The 24648-nt window shown below is 40.6% G+C and overlaps 1 protein-coding gene across 1 annotated transcript in view; it reads left to right on the top strand.

The window, feature by feature from the left end:
• The window catches only part of COL22A1 (collagen type XXII alpha 1 chain), a 186369-nt gene that overhangs the window by 107583 nt on the left and 54138 nt on the right, over window positions 1-24648 (top strand). The window contains exons 19-26 of the mRNA XM_054385294.1: window positions 2679-2708; window positions 3554-3607; window positions 4599-4652; window positions 12529-12582; window positions 21085-21129; window positions 21490-21543; window positions 22540-22593; window positions 24018-24071. Of these exons, the coding sequence (XP_054241269.1) occupies window positions 2679-2708; window positions 3554-3607; window positions 4599-4652; window positions 12529-12582; window positions 21085-21129; window positions 21490-21543; window positions 22540-22593; window positions 24018-24071 (399 nt within the window). The remainder of the gene's footprint in view (window positions 1-2678; window positions 2709-3553; window positions 3608-4598; window positions 4653-12528; window positions 12583-21084; window positions 21130-21489; window positions 21544-22539; window positions 22594-24017; window positions 24072-24648) is intronic.

Here is a 24648-nt window from a genome sequence, read left to right as displayed (position 1 = left end):
GGGTGGGAGGACTTAATCAAATGAGAGATATTCTTAAATACTTTTTCCAAAAAAAGTGAAGCTTGAGGCAGTGAAGATTTTTGAAGGCAAGTGATGGGTTCCAAGAGGGAGATACACTGCCAAAATTTTAGGAGATTTTGAAACGTGAAGATCAGGACTTGAAGAGGCACTGTGGAAGCATTGCCTCAGGTGCATCACAGAAAGCAATACTGTGACAGGACTGTGTGGTTTGCAGGACAGATGTTGAGTTGATGTCTCGTGGCCTTTGGAAAGTAAAGCCTGTGAAAGTTATAAAAGCAAATGAAAGTCCAGAAGAGAGTTGAATTACTGAGTGCCTTTGTTTGTGGGCTGGATATGAGAGTTAAGAGGTGAAAAGGAAAAGGAAATTTCTGACAAGGGCAAATGATATTTTCTTGTATTATGTCTGAAAAAGTCCTGGTGGAATATGAGACAACTAGGAGCTGATGTGCCAAAGTCAGGGAAGCAATGATAAAACGGCAAACCAAGAAAACAAGGAGAGGGAGTTTGATCTTTTCTAAATTTACATATGCCTTTGTACATCACTCTGCCTTCAGCAATGCTTTCAGTAACTCCAGAGGCATTACTAGCAGAGACATAAGGATGTCCAGAAGTTAGTATGGTCTGTTTGAAGAGATCATCTCCAAGTGAATGGAGAAAGAAAATTTACCACAAAGTACGCAGAGGACAGGTCTAGCACTGAGTTTTTCAGGCATTGGTAACAAAGTAGTTAGGGAATATCCCTTTAATTTTCTGTGGTGGGTTGACCCTGACTGGATGCCAGATGCTCACCAAAGCCACTCTATCACTTATCCTCCTCAAAAGAGCAAGGGGAGAAAAATATGATGAAAGGCTTGTGGATTAAGGACAAGGAGATCACTTAGCAATTACTATCACAAGGAAAACAGACTCTACTTAGGGAAATTAATTTAATTTATTGCCAATCAAAATCAGAGTAGAGTAATGAGAAATAAAACCAAATCTTGAAAAACCTTCCTCCTACTCCTTTATTCTTCTTGGGCTCAACTTTACTCCCACTTTTCTTTACTTTCTCCCTCTCAACAGCACAGGGAGATGAGGAATGGGGGTTTTGCTTAGTTCATCATACATTTTATCTGCTGATCCTTGCTACTTAGCGGGATGGGTCCTCACACTCTTCCCCTGCTCCAGCATGGAATTCCTCCTGTGGGAAACAGTCCTCCAGGAAATTCTCCACTGGGAGTTCTTCCTATAGACTTTAGCTTTTCATGAACTGTTCCGGGGTGGGCTTCTTCCACAGGGTGTTGTCCTTCAGAAACTGGCTGCTGCACTGTGGGTCCTCATGTGCTCACAGTTGCTGTCAGCAAACCTGCTCCAGCATGGGCTACTCTCTCCACATGTCCACAGGTTCTGCCACGAGCCTGCAGACTTCCTTTGGGTGCAACCGCCTGCTCCAGTGTGGGGTCCTCCATGGACTCCAGGGTGTATACTTGCTCCACTGTTAACCTCCATAGGTTTCTGAGGGACAACCTGCCTCACCATAGTCTTCACCATGTCCTCTGGTCCTTAGAGCCCCTCCTTCCCACTTCTTCACTGACCTTGATATCTGCAGAGTTGTTTCTCTCACGCATTCTCACTCCTCTCTCCCAGCTGCTGTTGCCTGGGAGTTTTTCCCCAGCTTAAATAATTTATCACAGAGGCACTATCACTGTTGCTGATTGGCTTGGCCTTGGGCAGCAGCAGGTCCATCTTGGAGCTGGCTGGCACTGGCTTTTCAGACATAGGGATTGCTACTAGCAGCTGTTCATAGAAGCTACCCCTGCAGACCCTCAACTACCAAAAGCTTGGCACACAAACAAAATACTATTTTTTAAAAAAAAGAACTGAAAAAAAAAAAAGACCTTGAACCTTGAACTATTGGTGGAATGTATTAAATAGCCACTGAGATCAGCAACAATTACTGTACTGCTGTGCCAATGAAGTCTGAGTGCTATAACCAAGAATGGTCCTCATGAGACAGGCAGAAGACAATTTAGTTACGGTAAATGTGGTAGAAAGCAGAGGGAGAAAGAGAGAGCTCTGAAAAAAGCCTGTTTAGGTAAGAGCCTTTTACTTTTCTGCTTAAATGTGAAATTAGTGATGTGACAGTAGTTGCCAAGGGATTTTGAAAGATATGTATGAAACCTGAAAATGAACCTAAAGTTCCAGGAGGTGGGTGTAGAACAGGCTGAGAAGGTTGACAACTGTCAGTCACAGCCACAATGGCTGGCATCAGGGAGCTGATGGAAGGTCTGACTCATGCACACATTGAAGGTCAGCCTGCTATTTATATGGTGCCTTCTTCATTCAATATGATTTTGTAATTTAAAATAAGACAAGAGGAGAGGAATTGACTAACTTATTTATACCGAAGAGATAATGAATCAAGTTCTCACTGTTTATACAGCCACACCAATCACTTCATAGGTACTTGAGTAAGCAAATCTCATGTCAGTTCAAGCTGTTTAAATAGAAATTATCCCCTAGGCTGCAGAAGGATTTGAGGAGCTGCAGCAGTGAGTGTGCATCTCGAGGGAATGACAAGGAGAGAAAAGTACACTATGGGGGACTATCACAGCCCTGGCACCTCTTGTGTTGTCTTTCCTCTTTTTCTCCTTTATGACTATGTATTTTCATTTCAGGTGCATACTGAAGGCCTAAAAGGAGAGCAAGTAAGATAGATCCAATATCTGTTCTTCCATTGCAAGGGTGCTTTTATGTAGTTCAATTGCCTGTTAGATTAGATTTTGCTTTAAATGCTTTAATGCTTCAAAATCAAGGTGGATAGAAGCCTTGTCAGACCACCAAGGAGCATGTTTTCCTATTTGCAGTGGAGAATATAAACAAGAAAGGTAAAAGAACTGTCCTTTTCAGGTGTGGTGAATCTAACATGAATGAGATGTATGAATTGAAGTCATCTATGCAATTCTTCAAGTTCAGGGAAGAGTTAATAAGGAAGATAAACTATATTTGAGTTTTATGCTGAATTTGCTTCTGAACCTGGGCACTCAAATAGGGAAGAGACACCTGATGCTTAGTCCTACGTATATTATATATATAAATTTTGATTTTGTGTTGGTAGGTGCATAAGGTTATGCATCATATCAATGACACTTTAAAACTCTTCACAACTGTACTGTCTCAGAGGAAGTGCCAGTGGAAGCTGGTTTTGCAAGAATTGCTTTTCTCCACCCCCAAATCCCAACCCACAGTGTTTTACTGGAATATCCAGGATAACCCAATGACTTCAATAGAGTACCTTTGAAAAACAGTCAGTAATGGATAAATGCCTGCTGAGTGTGGGTGGATCTGTTTGTGTGCAGTCTCATGAGTACTGATAATTCAAGTAGCTGCAGGATTAAAGAGAAAACCAGCTGGTCTCTGCACTGGTTCTTCAGGATCTATGAGGAAAGGGGTGGTATAGGTCCTGCACAGAGGGCCAATATGGATAATGTGGACGTATAATTTTTCATCCAGATATTGTAACACTCTTTTTAAAAAAATAACATTTCTGTAGGGAGAGCCTGGGCCAAGAGGACCACAAGGCCAACCTGGACTTCCTGGACCTCCAGTAAGTTGTTTCTCTCTGTGCTTGCAATTCCCAGAAAGTGGAACTCACATTGGTGTAAGGCATACATGCAAATTCTTATGCATTATTCAGACACTAAGATCTTAGAGTGCTCCCAGCCTTCTGTTTTCTTTGCTGCTGAGAGGTCTCCTGCTGTTCATGGCCACTATGAAGATAGGGAGATGGCACCCAGAACATGAGCAGTCATTGCAGAGGCAGACTTTGCCTCAAGACTGTTGTCATGTAGAACTTCATTGGTTTTCTATTTCTAATGTCCTGATTATGGTTGGACTCAATGATCTTATGTTTTTTTTCCAACCAAAACAATTCTATGGCTCTCTGATTCAAAGAGCTGTGTGGGCATTCAACACATCTCAAAAGAGGTACTCACTGGTAGCTTGGAAGCTATCATATAATGAAGGTCAGATGATGGTTACTGTAAAAGGGGTGGACTTTATGCCCCAAGGTCCTGGCTAAAATATTTTGTGGATGAAAATAAGATCTGAGTATGTCTATTTGTACTTCAACACAATTTTTACAAGAATTCAGAGGTCAGGCTTTTTTAATTTTTACTTAATTGTAGCCTGTTCTAGTTATATTTTATAACCCATCTCTGCAGGATGTCTCAGTTCAGACTGTCACTGCTGCCTCATTTGCAAGTACTCTGTATATCCTCACTTTTCAATTGCTTGTTGTCTTTCACTGGTGATTGAGTTTTGTAAAATTGATGACATTGTGAAGATACATTACTTAGGTAAATTTGGTTTCAGTTATGTAATTCAAATATAGTTGTGTGCTCTGTGTTTAATCAGGGCATTGTCACTTTTCTCTATCCTGTTTTCTTTATTCTCTTCTGCTCACAGGACAACATAATTATGAGGTAAGTGTTGTCTAGGTAGCCATGCCGTAATGGTAGTACAAAACAGCTAGGAAATGGTTATATAGTTTATTAATTTTTTCTTAGTTAACTTTCTAAAACTTTTCACTTTTAAAGGGAGAGACTGGTCTGGAAGGCAAGCCTGGACCCCCTGGTTTACCAGGTCAAAGGGTGAGTTGCTGGTTTTATTTAACATTGAGTCTTAAGGTGCTAGGGACACCTTTGTTTGATAAGGTTTGGTACTTTGGCCCACTTTACATCTACTTTTCTACTATTTTAAGAATTCTGGAGGCTTATATCCTTTCCTCTGCTCCTTCTTTATGTTCCAGCAATTTTCCGTACCTCTTGCTGTACAGTTGATGAGGGACCCAAGGAAATTCTTGATATGACTCTTGAGTGTGTAGAGTGACTGGTAATAAGGACAGGTTGAAAGTTCAAAGAAGTGCTGCTGTCCTTGAAGTCCAAGAAATGCAAAAGCATTTGCCATGCTTACTGTTTTCTGTTCTGTTTGGTCTCTACTCAAACAGAACCATACTCCACCAGCAACGTAGATAATTTTGACTTGTTGAAAAAATATTGCATTTGCTTTGACTCAGTCTTGAAATATTCAGGTACTGATAAAAAAATAAATTTCATAGAAGTCCTGAAATTATTTCTTGCATGCTCTGAACCTCCCTTGCCTTTCTAATGCCCATTTGTATGAAGAGCATCTCACTAGAAAACAGGTAAGTGTGTAAGTGAGATACTTATTTAACCTCTGTAGAGGCAGTAATTTCAGTCCCAGTACCTCTGTTTGATGGATTCCTTTTTTAAGTAGTCACAGACACTTGATCATAGCTTAATCCATGCAGGAGATTGTGTGGGTTCCCTGTATTGCTTTGGATTTGAGTTGACACCAGTGCTGTTAAAAGAGTGGGTGTGAGAGTGCTACTGGTGAGCATGGGAAGGTTATGAGCAAAGGATAGTGCAGGGAAGAAACATATACTTTAAGTTCTTTACAGATTTTCCATTGAATTGCAGGATACTAATGAAGCTGTAAGCATGACTTTTAGGAGATTTCTCCTTGGGAAGATGGGGCATGCAATCTTGTGTTAATGCCATAGTGAAAAGGGCATTTACTTGCTTTTTTTTGTACTTGTCCAGTCTTTAGAAAATATCACCTTATCACTTTAGCAAATAACTGTGCTATGCTTTACTTATGAGTTGACAACTTCTGAATTGTCCTGGTTTTAAAGCCTGCTATGAAACGTGATTGTTTCTTGCATAAGATTAATAGAGCACATTAGCTGGGTAAAGTTCAGTGATCTGTCAGGATCTGCAATAGGACACAAAGCATTCCTGCTAATGATCATTTGATTAGAGATGTCATTTGATCCATGCTGTCTTTGAATGTTTCCCTAGATTCTGTTGTGTCTAGCTAGTTAGACTTCCCCTGAAGGCCTTTATTAGTCACCAGACATCTTAGGTGGGTAGATATATTTTTTTTAATTAAAGGCCATTATTCAATGACTGAATACATGAGATGAATCAAAGTCCTGGAATTGATGGATCTACATGAATAACCTACATGTGGGAGAGAGAAGAGATTAGCAGATATTAGTGATTCACCATGAGTGCAGTTCTTGACAAAGCCCTAATATAAATCCAGGCATTGATTCCCACCTTATGTAAATTTGGCTGCAGAAAGCAGGTGTTTGTCTAGATAGACTTAGAAGTTAAAATGCCAAGAGCAGAAATTTCTTCAAATACTTCTTCAAGTCTAGTTTTAAATGACTGGTTGTGGGTTGGGGACAGGCTCTGAAGGCACAGCTCAGAGCTGTAGCAAGCCCTTCTGCACACAATTGAGTAAGAAGGCTCTCTAGCAGCATAGCCCAGTATTGAGGACCTGGACAAGATCATGATGCCTGAGTTTCATTTGTGGCTCCGGCCCTGGCTTGTTGTAAGACACTCGTAACATCTCTTCACTCCTGTGTCCCCCATCAATAGAGATATGAATGAATGGCTTATACAGTATGTGAGAAAACCAAATAGACAGCATGAGTTTGTTTATCATTGTGTTCCTCAGCACAAGTTTGAGTCATGCCATGTCTCCCATAAAAGTGGGAAGGGTGGGGTGTCTGCATCCATGAGGGCCATCTTCTGTGAGAAAGGGAGTTTAACTGCATGGACACAAGCTCCTGTGCTTCTTTACAAATGGATCACTATATTTAGCATAGATGTACCCTTCTTCACTGTTGTGAAGACAGAAAAATCAGACACAGCTAGAGGCAGATTTGAGACTGCTTTTTAGCAGGAGATGTAAAACAGTGGAAAATCACTAACCATATGTTTGCCTGATCCCTCTGCAGATTTATATGGGTAGGGACTCAAGATTTTTGAATCTGTATCTTAAAAAATTTGGTTCCTGAGGTACTTTTTAAATATTCTGCAGTAATGTTTTGTAATGCAAGGGACAGATTCCAGCAGAAGACTGACTACAGGATCCTTTCAAGTAGCATACTGGAAAGGGGCTGATGTAAAACAGTTACAGTTGTGCAGTATGATTCAAACTTAGTTTTGCATTATGGTCTTCAACCACAATGTAAATGACATCTGCACATGTACAGAGTTCCTGCCCTGACACAAAGATGCAGATATGACCATTTGTTGAAGTTTTTGGAAGCCTACAGTGCTTTACTTAGCGGTAATGCAGCTGGCACAAACTACTAATGGACTAAAGATGTGTTTGGAACCATTTCATAGAGGAATTTGTCTTGTAACACAGTCTACAGGAAAGGAAGGATCCTGACCTGTACAAAGGCAGAAGCAGTGTTGGCTGATGATAGAAATATAATGAAGAAGCCAACTACACAATGTGTAGTTTCCACAGAGGACTGCACTAAATATGCTGGTGGCCATTTGGCTGACAGGTATAGGCTTGTACATGTTGGAAAGATTTCTAGGAAAAGAGGAAGTATGATATTCTTTTGGCATGAAGCTGCTGATCCTGTTATTGCTGAAGAATCAAAGAATCCATGGGATAGTACAGTTGACAGAAAAGAGGTATAATCCTTAGAGAGTCACCATTTGTGTTAGAGTAAAAAACCTTGCTACTGCAAGGTTAATCTTTCGTTTAAATACATTTGTTGTATTTGCATAAACATTTTTCCATCAGCCTTGCTTTGAGTGCACAGTTTTTAGAGCAGTTGAGGAGTTTTCTGCTAATGTGTGAATCAAGTGTGACTGAATGACCAAGTGAGTTTCTGAAGGCTCAAAGCTTCTTCTGGCCTTAATATTGCAGATTGCTTAAGACCAAAAACCAGTACTGGCTCAGTATTTGGGCCTGTTCTCTTTCAAATGATTCTCCCCCTCTACTGTGCTCTTGTGAGACCCCCACAGAGTACTGCATCCAGTTCTGGTGCCCCCAACATAAGAAGCACATCAAACTGCTGGAGCAGGTCCAGGGGAGGGCCATGAAAGTGATCAGAGGACTGGAGAACCTCCCTGTGCAGGCAGGCTGCTAGAGTTGGGGCTGTTCAGCCTGGACAAAAGAAGATTCCAATGACACCTTATAGTGGCATTCCAGTACCTGAAAGAGGCCTACAAGAAAGCTGGGAAGGGACTTTTTACAATGGCTTGTAGTCATAGAACAAGGGGGAATAGACTGAACCTTAGGAGGGCAGATTTAGACAGGGTGTTAGAAAGAAGTTTTTACAATGAGTGTGGTGATACACTGGAGTATGTTGCCCAGGGAGGTTGTGGATGCCCCCTCCCTGGAGGTATTCAAGACCAGGTTGGATGAGGCCTTGAGCAACCTGCTCTAGTGGAAGGTGTCCCTGTCCATGGCAGGGGCGTTGGGACTGGATGATTTTTAAGATCCCTTCCAACCCAAACCATTCTATGAATCTATGAATACTTTTATCGGTGATCTGGATGAGGGGATTGAGTGCACCCTCAGTAAGGTTGTAGATGACATCACGTTGGGTGGGAGTGTTAATCTGTTTGAGGGTAGGAAGGCTCTACGGAGGCATCTGGACAGGCTGGACTGATGGTCTATGGCCAATAGTATGAGATTCAACAAGGCTAAGTTCTGGGTACTGCATGTGGGTCACAGCAACACCATGCGATGCTATAATCTTAAAGAAGAGTAGCTAGAAAGCTGCCTGGTGGAAAAGGACCTGGGGGTGTTTGTTGGTGGCTTGCTGCATATGAGCTGGTAGTGTGACCACGTGGCCAAGAAGGCTAAGAGGATCCTGGCCTGTGTCAGCAATAGTGTGGCCAGCAGGACTAGGGAAGTTATTGTGCCCCTGTACTCTGCACTGGTGAGGCCACGCCTCAAACACTGTTCATTTTTGGGCTTCTCACTTCAAGAAGGACATTGAGTTACTGGAGCATATCCAGAGAAGGGCAATGAAACTGGTGAAAGGTCTAGAGATCAGGTCTTCACCTATTGTGTAACTACTTTTTCTACAGATACAATGTAGTATGATACAGAACTGTGACCTTATTTACTAATCCAAATTTAACTGTTGTGGATGTGGACAGCCTATATTTTCTCAATGATTCCCTCGTATCGAGAGCATACAGTGGGAAGAAAGAAGCTTTGCTGTTCTCATTTGTCCTATAAGACCTTTGAGTGACAGATAGTACTGTCTCTCTGATTTTACTAAAATTGCCTGAAAAAGAGGTAGAACTCTGAGAGTCTGGTTTAATTTTAGTGTGGGTTTGTGGTTTTCTACCCTCTTCCCATCCTCAAATTTCTTCTGTGAAAACGAAGATAACTGAAATACTTTAATTCTGCTTTTGAGTTTTTTGACATCTGATCTACTGAAATATTTGTTGAAAATCAAACTTGCTTTTTAGCTTGATAGGCACAAAATGTGCAGATGTATGACTTGCTCCTGGAAAGCATGCAGAACTTTGGGTAATTCAGCCTATACTCAAGGTTTTTCTGAAGCATGCTCCAAATAACTTGGATTTCAATAATTTACCTCTTTCATTAAAGTGATCAAAGTTTCAGAGGGAAACCAAGATAAAACATATTTTCTACAGCAGTACTTTCCACCTAGGCATGAGGTAGTTGCTGTCTGGGCCCATTTGGAGTTTGATGTTCTGTGCTTCAGCCTGGCTTTCTAAATCTACATTATCAAAATTTTCCCATGCTAAAAGCATAATCAGTGAAAACAAAATCACCACCCCCCAAAAAAAAAACCACAAAAAAACCCCAACCCCCTCAAAAAACCCAAACAAGCAGAACAAACAAACAAAAAACTTCAACAACAACAACAAAAAAACCCAAAACAAACAAAACACTAAGAACACTCTTATGAAAAAAAAAAAAGGGGAAATATTTTTTTTCAAATAGTAACCTTTAATAAATATCCTCCATGGTTAAGACTCCAATGTACATGAGTCAGGCAGGTAAGTAATAATTTTTTGAAGTTATTTAATGCACTAAATAATTTATGTGAAACACAGAATGTGAGTTGAATATAGAAAAGTGTAACTTAGAAAAAATTTACTGCAAGACCCATTTTCTTGGTGAGCTAGTTTCAAGGTTCATTGTCACGGTCTGTTAGGTTGCAGTCGAGAGAAACAAGTGCAGCTCCAGCAGCAGGTTAAAAAGTGGTTTCTCCTGCGTCTTAGTTCGGCTGCCACGTTTCAGCAGGTGTACAGGTTCATGTGTCCACGTAATCTGAATGTTTATTCCCAAAGTCAGAGCAACACAAAAAGCTTAAGGCCATTTTCTTGACTCTTTACAACTAGATTACAAGGCTATTAGTCTCAGTAAGTGCTACCTACCTGTTTTACAACTAGAGCCTAAAGGATTCTTCTAAAACTGGGGACTACTGAATTCAGAACACACCCTCCATCCAGAAGAGATGGGTTAAGAGTACTTGCCAATACATGTGTCCCAGTCTGAGCTAGAACAGAACAAATTCTGTTCAGGGATTTTACTTTTCAGCTAACGTGAAAGGTTTATCCCTGTTAACTGTCACAGAGAAGACAAATCTATCAGATTTCTGGAGGGCTGCTGAGCTCATCTTCGTGCATTTGTTGGTGGGACAGAAATATATGTATTTGACTCTCCCCTTCTTGACCCATCTTTCTCCTAAGTAGGTTCTTGCATATATGTTCCTATTCTAGACAGTTGCAACTTGTAATGGGCAGTCAACACTGTTTCAACACTTATTTCTCTGTGTACAAGCTGCCCTTGATTTGAATCACCTTAGACTTGCAGGGTGCAAGGGAAGGAGACAGGTGATTGGTATCTCCAAGGGCAGATGTTGAAATACTCCAGGATAGAGAGCAAAAGAAGTTTGCCCAGCAAATGATGTAGACTTTCTGGAAGGAGCCAGTCCCAGGGTGCAATCTCACTCAATGTTCAGAATTCCCCATAGTCCTTTTTTTTTTTTCTTTTTTTTTTTTTTTTTCACAACAGCAAGAATGAGCACCAATATAGCTGGCCAACCCTTCTGGTAGTTGCCTCCTCAAGCTAGGAAGAGCTTTCACTTCACAATTTACTGTCATATACATGGAGAGACTGTAAAAGGCTGGTGCCTTCAGGGAGCTCATTGATTAACACTGACAGGTTTCTTCTGGCTTCTTCAGTAATGTAGAGGTAAAAGGACAGGTCATGTCATCCAGCTTGGAGAGGAAATAGCTGGCATTTATTTATAGATTCATAGAATAGTTTGGGTTGGAAGTGACGCTAAGGATCATCTAGTTCCAACCCCCATGCTGGCAGTCATATTTGTTCTCAGTTAAAGAAGATTTCTATGTACATGGTACCAAATCCACCTCTGTTCCTGGGGCAAAACACAGACAAAAACATAATGCTATGAAAACATATTAATGTTTTGGCTATTGGATAGCAAGATGAGAAACAGTCTTGGGTTATATAACACTTTTCAACATTTCTCCTCTGGCACAGTGAAGCCAATGTTTTCCCTTGGTTTTCTCTCTTCTGTATGCTAGAGATCTTTTTGATGGGTGGTTGTGTACATATATATTTGTGGGTGCTTGAAATGCTCAGATGATATTGACTGCCTTTTAGCAAGGCTTAGCCATGCAGACATCAAAATGTGAGCAAATTAACAAAAAAGAAACAAAAAAGGGATAGATGTCATAGACTAAGTCCAAAGTGAAGATGTAGTTGTCAGTGAGGTAAATACATCCATTTCCAATTAAAAAAAACATTCACTTTTAACTGTGCTATTGCTCAAACTGCTGATGAAGGCAAATAAGATATATTTCATATAGTTGAAGGATACACTCTTAGCTGATTCTTCCTGTAAGTAACAGAGCATAATTGCTGGGTTTTTCTGTCATATTGCTACATGATGTGACATTTCTCTGAGCTTTGCTCTCATACGTATAATTTCTCCCAGCAAGTATTTCTGTACTTCATAGACAGGCTGCAAAGCTATGGAGTAAATCTGTTGTAGTTTGGCTAGCCTCTGAGTGGCCAAAATGTCCCCTTCACAATGGGGAATGACAGCATCAGCCTTTCTGTCAGTATTATTTTATGTCTGTAAAGGATTTTTCAGTGGTTTGAAAAGCACCAAAATCTCTCAGCATTGTGTCCAAGGAAAACATAGGCTTCTCTTGCACTGTTCAGTACTGCTGCAGATTACCATGCCTGGCCATCATTATGGAAACATAATTGATTTATACTCCTTGCAGGAGGCAAAATACATCTTTCCTCTGCCTTCTGGGCTTTTGAGAGCCTTGAGTAATCAAGTCTAGTTGAGAGGCAGCCCTGCCCATGGCAAAAAAGATTGGAGCAGATGATCTCTAGGGTGCCTTCCAATCTAAGACATTCTATGAAGAGATTCTTGAGACGAGTCCTCATCTCTGGGGGCTATTATTGCAAGCTGCAGAGGCACAGAAGTCAAAGACAACTGGTTTTTCAGATTCAAATGGTGTCTGCTGGCTTCACTTGTAGCCTTTGTGTTTTGTGCACCCTTATTACAGTGATTTGCCAGTTTGGGAGTGAAAGACTTTGGAAAGTCACTAGTGGTCTTTGCTGTAGTGTCTAATATTTGTTCCTCTGTTGAATACACAGGGTAAAAAGGGAGAACCAGGATTCCCAGGAATCAATGGTCTGATTGGCCCTCAGGTAAGTGATGATTTCTTCATTTTAATATGGAAAACCATATTTTGTGGCAACAGGTGACTTGGAATTGCAATACAGCATGCCATGGCCTTGTTCCCATCTGTGCCATCTTTGAAGCTGGTGCTTCTCCTTTAAGAGTCAAACCAGTTTATTCTGTTTTGATGAAGAGAAGCCTTCCTATCTGGCAGACATTACTTTTAGCTTCCACAGTTCTTCGGCGTCTTCGAACAGGGGCATAGGAAAGTGTTTTGCATGACATCTTCCTGTTGCTTGTTCATAGAGCACTATCATTCCAGAGGGAAAACAAGGATTTGTGTTTTGTAATATTTAGGACAGTGTCTCAGCTAATTATTGGCTGTGTGAACTGGCAATTGCAGGTAGACCTCCTATGCTTTAGTCTTGAGGGAAGACAGTTTGAAAGGTATTTGCTATTCAGAAACACACTTACTGGAGCACAAAACTTTTTGTGGCTTTGATACATTTCTGCTTGTTATAGAGGCTTGTTGAAGAAGGTAGAGACAGGGGCTTAAAACTAAATTTTCATCCTCCCCATGAGGAAGGATGTCTTAAGTTAATGACCCCTTAATTCCTTAGTTTTTAAAGCTTTTGCAAGTTACTGCTCCAAATTGAACCATCTGTAAGTTTGAGGACAAAATAATACCACGTGTGTCAAACATCATCAGAACAGATTTGATTCTACCTTGGATCAACTCATGCTGCCTGACACTTGGCTTCCAGTGTGGTTTCTTGCTAACTTTGTAGCTAAACTCATCTGACCTGAGTCACCCCCTGCAATAACAACAACAAAAAAAAAATCTGTGAGTATGTCCTCAACCAGGAAAGATGGCACCTCAGTTTGAGCTGACCTTTCAGTATAAAACTGAGCATTCCATTCATTTTCTTTTCAATGATAAATGCACAGACTGGAGTTTGGGGTTTGGTTTTGATAGTGGGTTACATTTGGGTAGGAATGAAGAGTTTCCATTGCTACAGCTGCTGGTGATGTATTGTGATAAATGGTGCACTGCTAGACAGCAGATGCTGATTTTGTCATTTATTTCCTCTGGCAAACAATGCCATTGTAACCATGAAGCCTGATCTAGAAATGGCTTCTGTGGCAGGTGATTTTTAATGATCTGTTCACATATCTGTGCGGGATGTCAGAGAGGCAATCCAAGGGTTTGCAACACTGTGGAGATGAGGGCCCTTGTGTCCAGCTGGGAACCTTGCCCTGTGAAACACCACTTGATACTGGTTTACATATTTTTAAGACATTTTCTGGTATGGTATCTGGTTTGCAAGCCTTCAAGAGGAGTAAAAACAGTATTACTAATGGTTTGAAAAAGTTTTGTTGGTTTCGTATTTGTTTTTCCCATGGGATAACATTAAAAAGTACATTTGAGCCTTCTGAACCAAGGGGGAAGGATTTTCCTTGCTTTGGAGAGATTTTTCTCTATGCATTGTTTCAAAGATCTCTGACACTAGCCATCCAATCAATGTCACACTTGCTCATCTTCAGTTCCCTGCAACTTGTAAAAAATAATCTATTCATGTGTTAGCCATTTTTATAAATGTATCTAAGAAAACTGCTGACATGGCATTAAGTAATTTTCCTTTCTTCCTAGGCTAAATAAAGTGGGCAAATTTTGTGCTAATTAAAACTGTATATAATGCCAGCCCTAATGAGGGATGCTTAAATTGACTGTTCCTCCAAGCTAACTGTAAGAATAGAAAAATAGTATTCCTATTCCTGCAGTGGCACTTTGTTCTAGACTTATTACTGCAGTTTTCTGTATTTCTGAGTGGAGAAAGTGCTTACATTCAGTTTGTGACAAAACTACTTTTCATCTTAGCAGCACTTTTTGTGACATTAGGGTCTTTAAGCTCTTTATCAGCAGGTTTTTTTTCTTAATCAGACTATGTCCAAAAATACCCAAGTAGTAAATTGGTTTCCTTATGCTGTAGTTAAACGGATATTCTTCCAAGTCATGTATGAATGTGTGTGTCACCTCCTTCTGTGCTATCTCCATGGCCTGGAGGGCCAGCTGGTTTGAGCTGGCCTTATATAAACTAAATTAGGACACTAAACCTCTCTTTCCTCTACTCTTTAACATGTCATTATGCTTTTGATTCCCCTCATTAACAGCTGTATGAGAACAAAAGGAAGGAGTGGATATAGGAGCTGTAGAAGGCACATTACTGCTGAAAGACATAGAAAAGACCATCTGAAGTTATTGTTGGGCTGTCTCAAGCAAATAGTTGCTGTTATGTTCAGTCCAACTGAGAAACCACAGGATCAGACAGCTGTGCTAGGGAACCAATCTGAGGGCTACTCTGGAGCAGGGTCTGATCATTGACTGCATGTGATCACATTTGAGAGTTAAATTAAGCGTCAAATCCCGAAGCAGCGGCTAGGAGGCACCTTCTCAACTAGCCTGGGAATATTTTGTGACAATAGGTTAGCCCTAGTTTTCCCTAGTTTTCCCTTTCTACATGCATACAACAACTCAAACTAAATTTAAATCCAAACAATTTTTAATTTTTTTTTCTTTCCTTCTAAATGAGCTATGGTCATGACCTTTAAAAATGATGCATCTTGCAGCATTGTTAAGCCATGGAGTAGATACTCTGGGTATTATTTCCCCTCTAGATATTAATTACTTTCCTGCAGCAAGGGCTGAGACCTCTGAGTCCATGATCTGTTTATGTTGTTGCTATTTATTTATACTATTTTAGTTTCTAGAAACTTTAGTAATAAGGCAAACTTCTATTGCAGTAGGCTGTTCAAATGCAGACTGAAAAATGAGCACTTCTGTAAAGCACTTTCAGTTGAAATAGAAGGATGAGTACCAAGCATGGAAAATAATGAGACTGTGAATTTGTGCATGGTCGCCCAAGATCTTGGTGTACTTTGCCTATCTCATCTCATCTTGATAGGAAGAGCTCACAGAAAGGGCTGAAGGCAGCTAATGGGGTACCTTTGCAAATGCTTTTCTAGACATGAGGGATATCCTGAAGAGGAAGAAGGCCTGCAGTTAGGCAGTGAATGCTAAGTTAGCCATGCAGGCTGTGTTCACAGGCTCAGAAGAGGGAACCTGGTGCCCCAGCACTGAGGGCTCAGACACTGTGAGCCCTGTGTCACTGAATTTCCAGGGCTGAGATTCAGCTTCAAATGTAAGCACAAAGGTGGGAATGCAGCCTTCTGAGCCCCTCTTTATGATATCTTCAGTGAGGCCAAAGCTCTCCTGAAGCAGGTACCTACAAATTGTCCACTGAGCCACTCTAGATTCCCCAAGCTGAGCAGGTAGATTCTGTTCACCTCTGAAACAGCCAAAACTCTGAGATGTAAACAAAAACAGATTACCTTATGCTTGCACTCATGGGGCTGCTATTGAGGTTTGCCTTTTCCTGGATAACCTCATGGTTTAACTGAGACCTGCAAGGAAGACCAGTACAAGCTGTACATTTATGGACATGACTGGCAGTGATTTAATTAGTATAGACTTGTCTGTAGGGTATGAGCTCAATCCCAGCTTTTCTAAAGTGATTCAGGAAATAAATTATATCCTCTGAAATTCATGGTGTCCTTAACGTCCTTTTTATAATGCAAGTTAATACAGGAAAATGTACAAAAAGGATACAGGCCCCAGCTGCAAAGCACAGTTTGCATTCAAACTATGCCAGTGCTGCTTGAAATTGGAAGATATTGCTCTAAGCTATCTGTAATAAGATCTGTACCTTTAACAAAAATAAAGAAAAAAAAAGTCTTCACCTGTGCAGATCACTAATAGTACTGAAATGAAAGACCACCAGGGAGGCTTTTTTGTTGTTTTTCTCATTTGCTGCACTGACTCAGTAAACCAACTGAAAGTGAATACAGGGAAATAAATCTTCCTCTGCAGACAAAAGAGTTAATGTCCATATCTTACACACACTGATGAAATTAAACAAGTACTGCCTTTCACTGGAAGCAAGAAACTCTCTTGGAGAGACTGCTTTGTACAAAGACAACTTTATTCAGTAATTTCACAGAGCTGGAGAGACAATTCAGAAAATTTTTGATAGGAAAACTTTTTTTTTTTTAAATAATGTTGGTACTCACAATACCACCTGGTAAAATAACTAGAGACTTCATCCCCTTATGAATTATATCTATATAATTCATATATCTCTAGATATTACATCTATATATCATATATCTACATATATTATATCCCCTTATGAATATTATCACTGAAGCTGACTATAGAGCATGCATCTTGGGTAAATGCTCAGATCTATTGGCTCTTCAGGCTTTTGGTTTTCAATGTCATCAGCAACAGCCTTTCTCTATATCCTCTTTGTCTTGGTTTGTAAGGTAGGATTTAATCAAGGAGAGATAAATGACGCTCTAATGCAGCATTACTGAAAATAATTCACAGTGGTTGTAGTGAATACTGTAGTGCCTGAGGTGACAAATAAAGAAACGTATTTGAGGAGCTGATCCCGCAACCCACTTAGATACAGCAAAGAGAAATGGATAACTGGAGTAACAAGGGACCTAGAGAGACAAATAGACTGTTCCACAAAACTGGCTGCAACAGCTTCACTTCTGATGGGGAGATGTGGAAGTAAAGGTGAAAGAGAACAAAGCTGACAGGAAGGGTCTGTGGAGACTTTCTGAGGGATGAAATTGCAGGGAGTAATTGATTTTGAAATGGAGATAAGCACAGACACTGGAGGGGAAAAGTCTGTCATCACCTGTAGTTATGTATTTCGCTGTCATTGTGGCATCAAACAGGATGTTCCTGTGTGTCTCGGAGGTTCTTATTCACAAAGCTGGCACCCTGCCTAAAAAATCCAGACCACAGTCTGGGTTAAGGGCTTATCTAGGCCTTTCTCACACTGTAAGAGAATTCAGTTATTGGCATGAAATAATATACAGAAAATGTGTCTGTGCAAGCTTTGCCTTCAGAGACACACACCTGGAAAAGCCATCAGACTTCAATTTCCATCTTGGAATGGCATTTGCTCACTTCCCTCTAAGACATAGCCTTCCCTGCTTCCATGGAAAAGAGATTTGGGGCAAGCAGCCTACTGATGTAGTCTCAGACAAAGGTTTTAGTTCCTTCTCAGAGCTTCCTTAGGGAGTACAAAAACTAAGAGCTCTCCCTTTTCCAGCCTGTCTTTCAGCAAGGTACACACTGAAGAGGAGAGCATCCTTTACTGGATCCTGGAAGACCGGCACAGCTGTTCCTCCAATATAGTGTCAGATTTCCTTCTTGAGAACTGTCCCTGCATTGTTGTCTGAGAAATTGAGATGGATGAAAAACAAACTTGAAAGAATCCACACCTCCAACCCCTGATGTTGTTGAAGACATCTCACCCCATGATACACATACAACTCTACACATTATTTAGATTTTAATGAACATTGAAATCGTTTTGTTTCAAAGCAACAATTTGAAAATGTTTTGGTTTGAACATTTTGATAAAAGATCCTTGTTTTGCATTTGTTTTCCAAACTGTGTTTGTCAAGTCCTGTTTTAAAATTAAATTTTTTCTGTTTCAGTTTTTGCTTCAGCATGTAGGAAGCATACATCAAAGTCGTTACCAGACAGAAAAAAACCCACTACCTGATTATTTACTTCTAGATGAGAGTTTTAAAGGAACAATAGTGGGGTCTGGGTTTGGGACAGGGACCCTAATCTATTCATCAAATGGTCTCTGAACAAGGTGATCATTTGAATCAGATACTTTAATCTGGATTCAGTTATAAAAAGGAAGCAAAGAAAACTGTGATATTTTGAGGTTAAGTATTACTGTCCTGCTGTCCCTGTTTTATGGTAATTTTTTTTTTAATCCCAAGTAAATTGTCAGTTTGGTCCTTTCTAAATGCTTAGAAAGAATAGCCCTTGCTTGGAAGTACACACAGAAGTCAGGGAAAGGGCTGCAAACACAGACCTTTATACATGGGTGGAAATGATTTGCTGTGGACAGTAGCAAAAGTGAGGGGTCCATAAAGGATAAGTATGATGTATTTCTGCAACTGTCTTGATTGTGCCACTTTACTTCTCTGTATTCCAGTCCCTTGCTGTACTCAGGCTACAGAAAGCAGGAAATCCACTAAAATAGTAAATGTGCTGCTGTATGCAGTCAGTTGGAGCAGACTGGTCAGCACATTGTGCATCTGCCAGGGATAGTGGTGGTCGTTATGAAAAGCTGTCTTGTCTATGTCCATTTGAGAGGGGCTTTTGTCAGAAGAGCTTTCCATTAGTGGGTGTAATATTTGTTGATTCAACATCTAGTGAAGCTATTTGAGTAAACCATTCTTGGGCATGATGTCCCAGATGATTGATGTCAGGTAGAGCAATGAAACTGAATTATTGGTGACAATTTGGTGCAAGTGTGCTTCCATTTCAAGACCTATGGTTGCATTATGTTTTGAGATCCAGAATATGGGAAGTTTAAGACAATAGTTAAACACTGTGTTGGATAGTGAAAATATGAAGAGTTATTATGAAAAATAGTTGAGATCTGGAGGATGTATCACCTTATGTTTCAGGGATTATGCTGGCTACTGACAGATGGTTGAGTGAGACTTTGTTTTGGGGGCAGACTGCCACCTGCCTACTGTGTGATGTAACATGCATCCTACTTCAGGATGCTGGGGCTGAGGAGGGGTCCTGCCTGGAGCTTTTTACCTCACGGTAGAAGCTTCCAGGAGAACCATGGAGAATATGTGTTTGGTGGGGGGAGGTGGTTCAATTATTGGCAGAGGGAGAGAGAACAAAATTAGGCTGTTGGGAAGGAACCAATGGATTTGGCAAGGAAAATCTCAAAGATAAACCTTGAGCTTTCTTTCCTGCACTTAGGCATGGGCTCCTCTGTTGCTGAATTTTGTTGGTTTTCTAAAGGTACTTTTGTCTTCTTCCCCAATACTCCACTCACACTTCATGGAAGCCCCTTCTTGGAGCCCATACTTTCTGCAGGGTCTCTCAGCAACGCTATCCTTGTAGAGGTAGAATAGGCCCATGCAGAGCTTCTAGGTCCATGGTGTCTGGGGTCACCCCTTCCAGTTGTCCCCAGTGTGGCATTTTTTTCTTGTGCTGGGCTGATTTGTTCTGTTGATTCTTTTATTTGAATGGCAAAGTGATTTAAGTGATAAATGGTCTTGACCAGATGTTCCGTGATGGGACTAGAGCTCCTTAACAGTAGGAGTCTCCTACAATAGCTGCTGAACCAGCATCCCCAGGAGCTGATACAGTGCTCCCCAGGAATTTCATCAGCAGTATCAGTACATCCCAAAGCACATCTTTATGAGGATTTTTCAGTTGTGCTCACATTTGAGGCACCCTGCAAAAGCTAATGTTGTTGGTGGGATGACTGTGTCTGTTCAGAGGTGCAATGAAAGCATATCACGGGAGGCAAGCGCATCTGCAGATTCCTTTTGTGGTCACCTTGCCCCATCTATTGGTGAGAGGCTGCCTTCTGGCTGAATTTTACCACTGTATTCTGTTGTGTTTTTAAGTACAAGCACACCAAACTCCCCCTGTGCTGAAAACTGAAAATGAATGAAATAATTGTATTAGAAAGACAGAAAGAGACAGCTAGGGTAAAATTTCAACTCAGAACCGTTTCTCACATCCATCTTCATGTTTGCTTAAGTCCTGAGCAAAAAAATACATGAAAACTTGCTTCATTGTGAGCACAGGAGAATTGCTATCTTGTCTACAGTGTAAGTAACAAACACCTCTGCATTGCAGGCAACCTGTTAAGATCTTTTGAGCATGGAAGCAAATTTATCAGATAGGGAGCCAAATGTAACAATTTGCTCAATACACAAAATAAATACCTTTGAAAATCGGATGGCTATTGAGGCAATATTTTCCCTAAGAGAAATAGTTGTTGCAGGGAGAAGAGGAAGGACTGTTCAGACATTTCCAGTTGAACATATGTTCAAGTATGAATGTACATTTAGGGCACTGAAATGGTGGCACATCTGTTTTAAAAAGCTTCATTCAGTACATTGTTTCTCCATATTCTTAGATTCATATTTTTACCTCTAGTCCTCTCCAAAAGAAAAAAAAAAAAAAACACAAACCCCAAACCTATTCTATTTATTACTTACTTCAGAGATCTTCTGCAGAGGTAAACTGTTTGCTTTGAAACAACATGAACCAAGATTAAATTGAGCTGGATGTTACAAGGAGTCCCACTGGATAAGCTTTGTGTTTTATGCTGCAATTGATGACCTTCAACTCCACTTTCTCTTGTGCAGAAGTGAATGGAGCTCATCTTGTAGCAACAGTAATTAGTGGTGTAAGCAGGAAGTCCTGTTCTGCTTGTGAGCATTAGTTCCCTTGGAGCTCAGTTTGGCGTCTTGCAATTTTTGATATAAGTCAATGAAATAAAGCTCAGTGGTTTTGCCCATTTTGAACGGGGCCTCAACTAACAGGGAAGGACCTGAAACTTTTAGCCAATATCAGAAAGTCTAATAAACTGGTTTTACTTCCTCTCTTACAGGGACCTCCAGGGCCCCCAGGCATTGCTGGACCACCTGGAGCACCAGTAAGAAAACAAGCTTGGGGCTTTTTTGGTTTATAACAAGGAGAAGAAAGAACAGCTGGGGAGGCCATACTTGTCAGTGGCAACTGAGTCAGGGTCTCTGGCAATGTATGTTTTTTCTTGTGTTTTCTCACCAAAAAGCTACAGCTGGTCCTAGAGGACAGCTTCTCTGTGCTGAGTGTTGGAACCATGTTGGTGTTACTTGGGCATTAATCAGTGTCTACAGCCCCCTCCTCTTGGCAGAGAGCTGACTGCTGCAGAAGGGCAAATTGCAATTAAACCGAAAGCAGCAACCTCCAGTGAGGTTGCCACAAAGGACAGGAATACTGATTTATTCATTTTTGTTCTGATTTCATTTTTCAGGGATTGCCTGGAGAGATTGGAGTTGCTGGTAAAACTGGACCACCGGGACCAGCTGTAAGTGTTGAGGAACTACTTCCCTTGCCTCCTTGCTCTTCATGACTTCATGTGCTTTAATTCTCAAGTTCTTGTTTCATTTCCCTCAGGTTGTCTGCACACAAAGGTTTTAATGTGGCTCCAGTACTGTTGCTTTTAACACAGATGTTAGGCTCTGATGCCTTTTGTAATAAGAATTACCCCAGAGGCAGTTCCACTATTCTTACCCACTGGGACTGTGGTGTTTTCTTTGTAGGATATCTTCCAAAAGTTTACATTTAGCAAGATATTGTTCTTCCAAACCTGAAGTTTCCTGAATCAGATCACCAAAGAACTCACAACTGAAATCTCAGAGTTAGCAGAGCATAGCAATTTCTGCTGGCTGTTAAGTAAAGAAAGATAAATTATGAAATATATAGTGCTAAGAAGTGTCACCTGCAGACTGCAATGTCTGGAGATTGACTGACACTTGGAAAGGGAAGAAAATTTTTCCTGACACTTTTAAATACTTTGCAGGAAATAATTCTTATCTTGCTCCTGTATTGTATGATTTAATTTTAGGAGTCTATGAAATTACCAATATTTAAAAGGAGAAATAGACTGAAAAAAAAATCTTTGCAGCTATGGATAGTAGAGAATTACAGAAATAATAAGTAAAAATGTAGTTTAAAAAGTTATTTAAGAATCCACAGTGCATTAGAAACAAAACAAAGCAAAAAGAACCACCTCACAACTAAACAAAAACAGACCCACCTGAAAACCCAACCTCTTTACTGTTGTTTCTCTGTATCAACACTGACATCCAGTGGTCATTTGCCAAAACTAGGATACTGGAAAGAGGGCTGAGCAGATATGTACATTGTGAGAACTTTGGTGTATTTTAATTCCTGGTGAGGAAAAAGTAAAACCATGAGGTGGTTTTTCTTTTTGTGACCTGAAGCGAGTGTGCTTATGCTCAGCTGGCTGCTAATGACTGAAAGAATGAGCACTTGCAACTTACTATTTTCTCTTGTTTAGGGATTGCCTGGCAAAGATGGGTTAAATGGACTTCCTGGGCTTCCAGGTCAAAAGGTAAGTGACACCATGTACACTGGTATTAAGCTGCTTACCTGGGCAACTTATCTGGTTGACCTAACAATCAGGAATGGGGGTTACATCTCCAGAGCCAAACACTACCTCACCAATCCCACACCACTGAGCCACTGTTGAAGCTCCAGGGCCAACTCAGCTGATGTGATGGCACTGGACTGAGTCATTGTAGAGATGGAGCTGCTTGTAAGTAGATGATGTAAGTAGTGATGAGACATCCTCTTCCAGTCTTCAGTTACTGCATCCTATTTGGCAAACACATCCAAGCACTGCAAACAGATACACTTCTACTATCACTCAGGAAAGCCAGTGACTGGCAAGATACATGTCCAAGGCACAAAGAGGAAGAACAAAGAAGTGTGACAGCCTCCAATTCCTCCCTGAAAATCTAGGCAGAAGAGATACCATACCCCTAAAGTTTCTGCAGATCTGTGTGGCAGAAAGACAGTTCTTCATTATTTCTTACTCATGGCCCATTTGCAAAATTCTACACATGATAGTTTGGCAAGAGATGTCTTCTCTGCTGTCTTTGCAGTGAGAGAAGGGAGATTGCAGATTTAGAGGTTGGAGTCACTCTGTTTAACTTGCTGTTGCTGTGCAGATAAGCATCAAAGAAATGTGCCATATTTTGTCTATGAAAGCTAAGCTAGGCTTTGGGGGTGATGACATTATATTAGGATAAGTGCAGCAGCTCGTAGCCATCTACCACCTTGGATTTCATTGTCTTGTCTCTGATACTTGAGCATTATTATTCCTACTTGTTGCAATAACATCCTAGATTTTTACTTGTCTCTCTCAGCTGAGTGCACTGAGTGCATGAACCCAGGTTTAGCAGAATCCCCAGCTCCCATTTATTGATGAATAAAGGTGCATAATTTGGAGTCTATTACCAATTTCTGAGGCTAAATAAATCTTTGGATCTTATCCACAGCCCTTTGTAGTACCTATGCATAGCACTTCCCAGCAGTGTAGCACATTTAGCTCTTACTCCACTTCTCTCTCTGCTTTCCATGATGACACCACCCACACTGAAAAATCAGTTTCAATATATTTATCTGAAAGCCCAGTTGACAAGGTCCCAATCCTACAAGTACTTCATTTTCTTAATTGAAATAATGTAGAGTTGAAGAAACTGAATAACAGGTTGGTTTTTCCAATAGTTTTCTATGGATGGATATCTTTAAGAGTGGTTGACTTTATATTACTCCAGAAGTATTCCATCAGGGTGAATCATGATGGAGATATGATTGCAAACAGCACTAAAATGGACAAACATTCCAGGAAATGTCTCCATTCACATCCTCAGGCTGATACTGAGGAACCAAATCAAAATATTCCTTTCTGCTGCCTGCAAACATGCTGCACTACCAGAGGAGTTTGTATATAACTTCTTTTGTTCACTGCAGGGAGAACAAGGGGAAAAGGGTGAGGAAGGTTTTCCTGGAAAAGCTGGCCCTAAGGTAAGGTATTTTATTTCATAGTTTGCTATAGCCATTGTGTCAATCAGAGTGTAATTTTGGAAGGTCTTATATTGAAGTCAGATTAAAAATTCCTCTAAAATTGGAGGCATAAGAAGATGAGCAGATGTGGCTCATTGTCTGTCAGAGTTCATGATGTTCCAAAATACCAAACAGTTTAAATGCTCTCTCTCTATGTGTTTAAGGACATCTGCCCACGGCTTTGAATTGGCTCCCTGTGGTCTGTGTTCCTAAGCCATCAAAAAGGCAATTTCTGTGCCTTATGAGCAGCTAGAAGAACATGGGCCAGGAATATAGGGGAATACACTTTACTGATGAGAAATTCTTACAAAATGATGAGGTCCTCACAATGTTCAGAGGTCTGGAGCACCTCTCCTGTGAAGAGACTTAAAAAATTTGGGCTGTGTAGCATGGAGAAGAGAAGGCTCCAGGAAGCCTGTATGAAGGGGACCTACGGGAAGGCTGGGGAAGGACTGTTTAGAAGGGTTTGTAGTAATAGGACAAGAGGGCAATAGTTTTAAACTGGAGAAGATGCCTATGGTTGTACAGTGAAAAAATT

This window comes from Indicator indicator, chromosome 12 (assembly GCF_027791375.1).
Source record: "Indicator indicator isolate 239-I01 chromosome 12, UM_Iind_1.1, whole genome shotgun sequence".
In the NCBI taxonomy this organism is placed as follows: Eukaryota; Metazoa; Chordata; class Aves; order Piciformes; family Indicatoridae; genus Indicator; species Indicator indicator.
The sequence above is the reverse complement of the archived record's forward strand: the minus strand, read 5'-3'. Positions and strand labels throughout refer to the sequence as shown.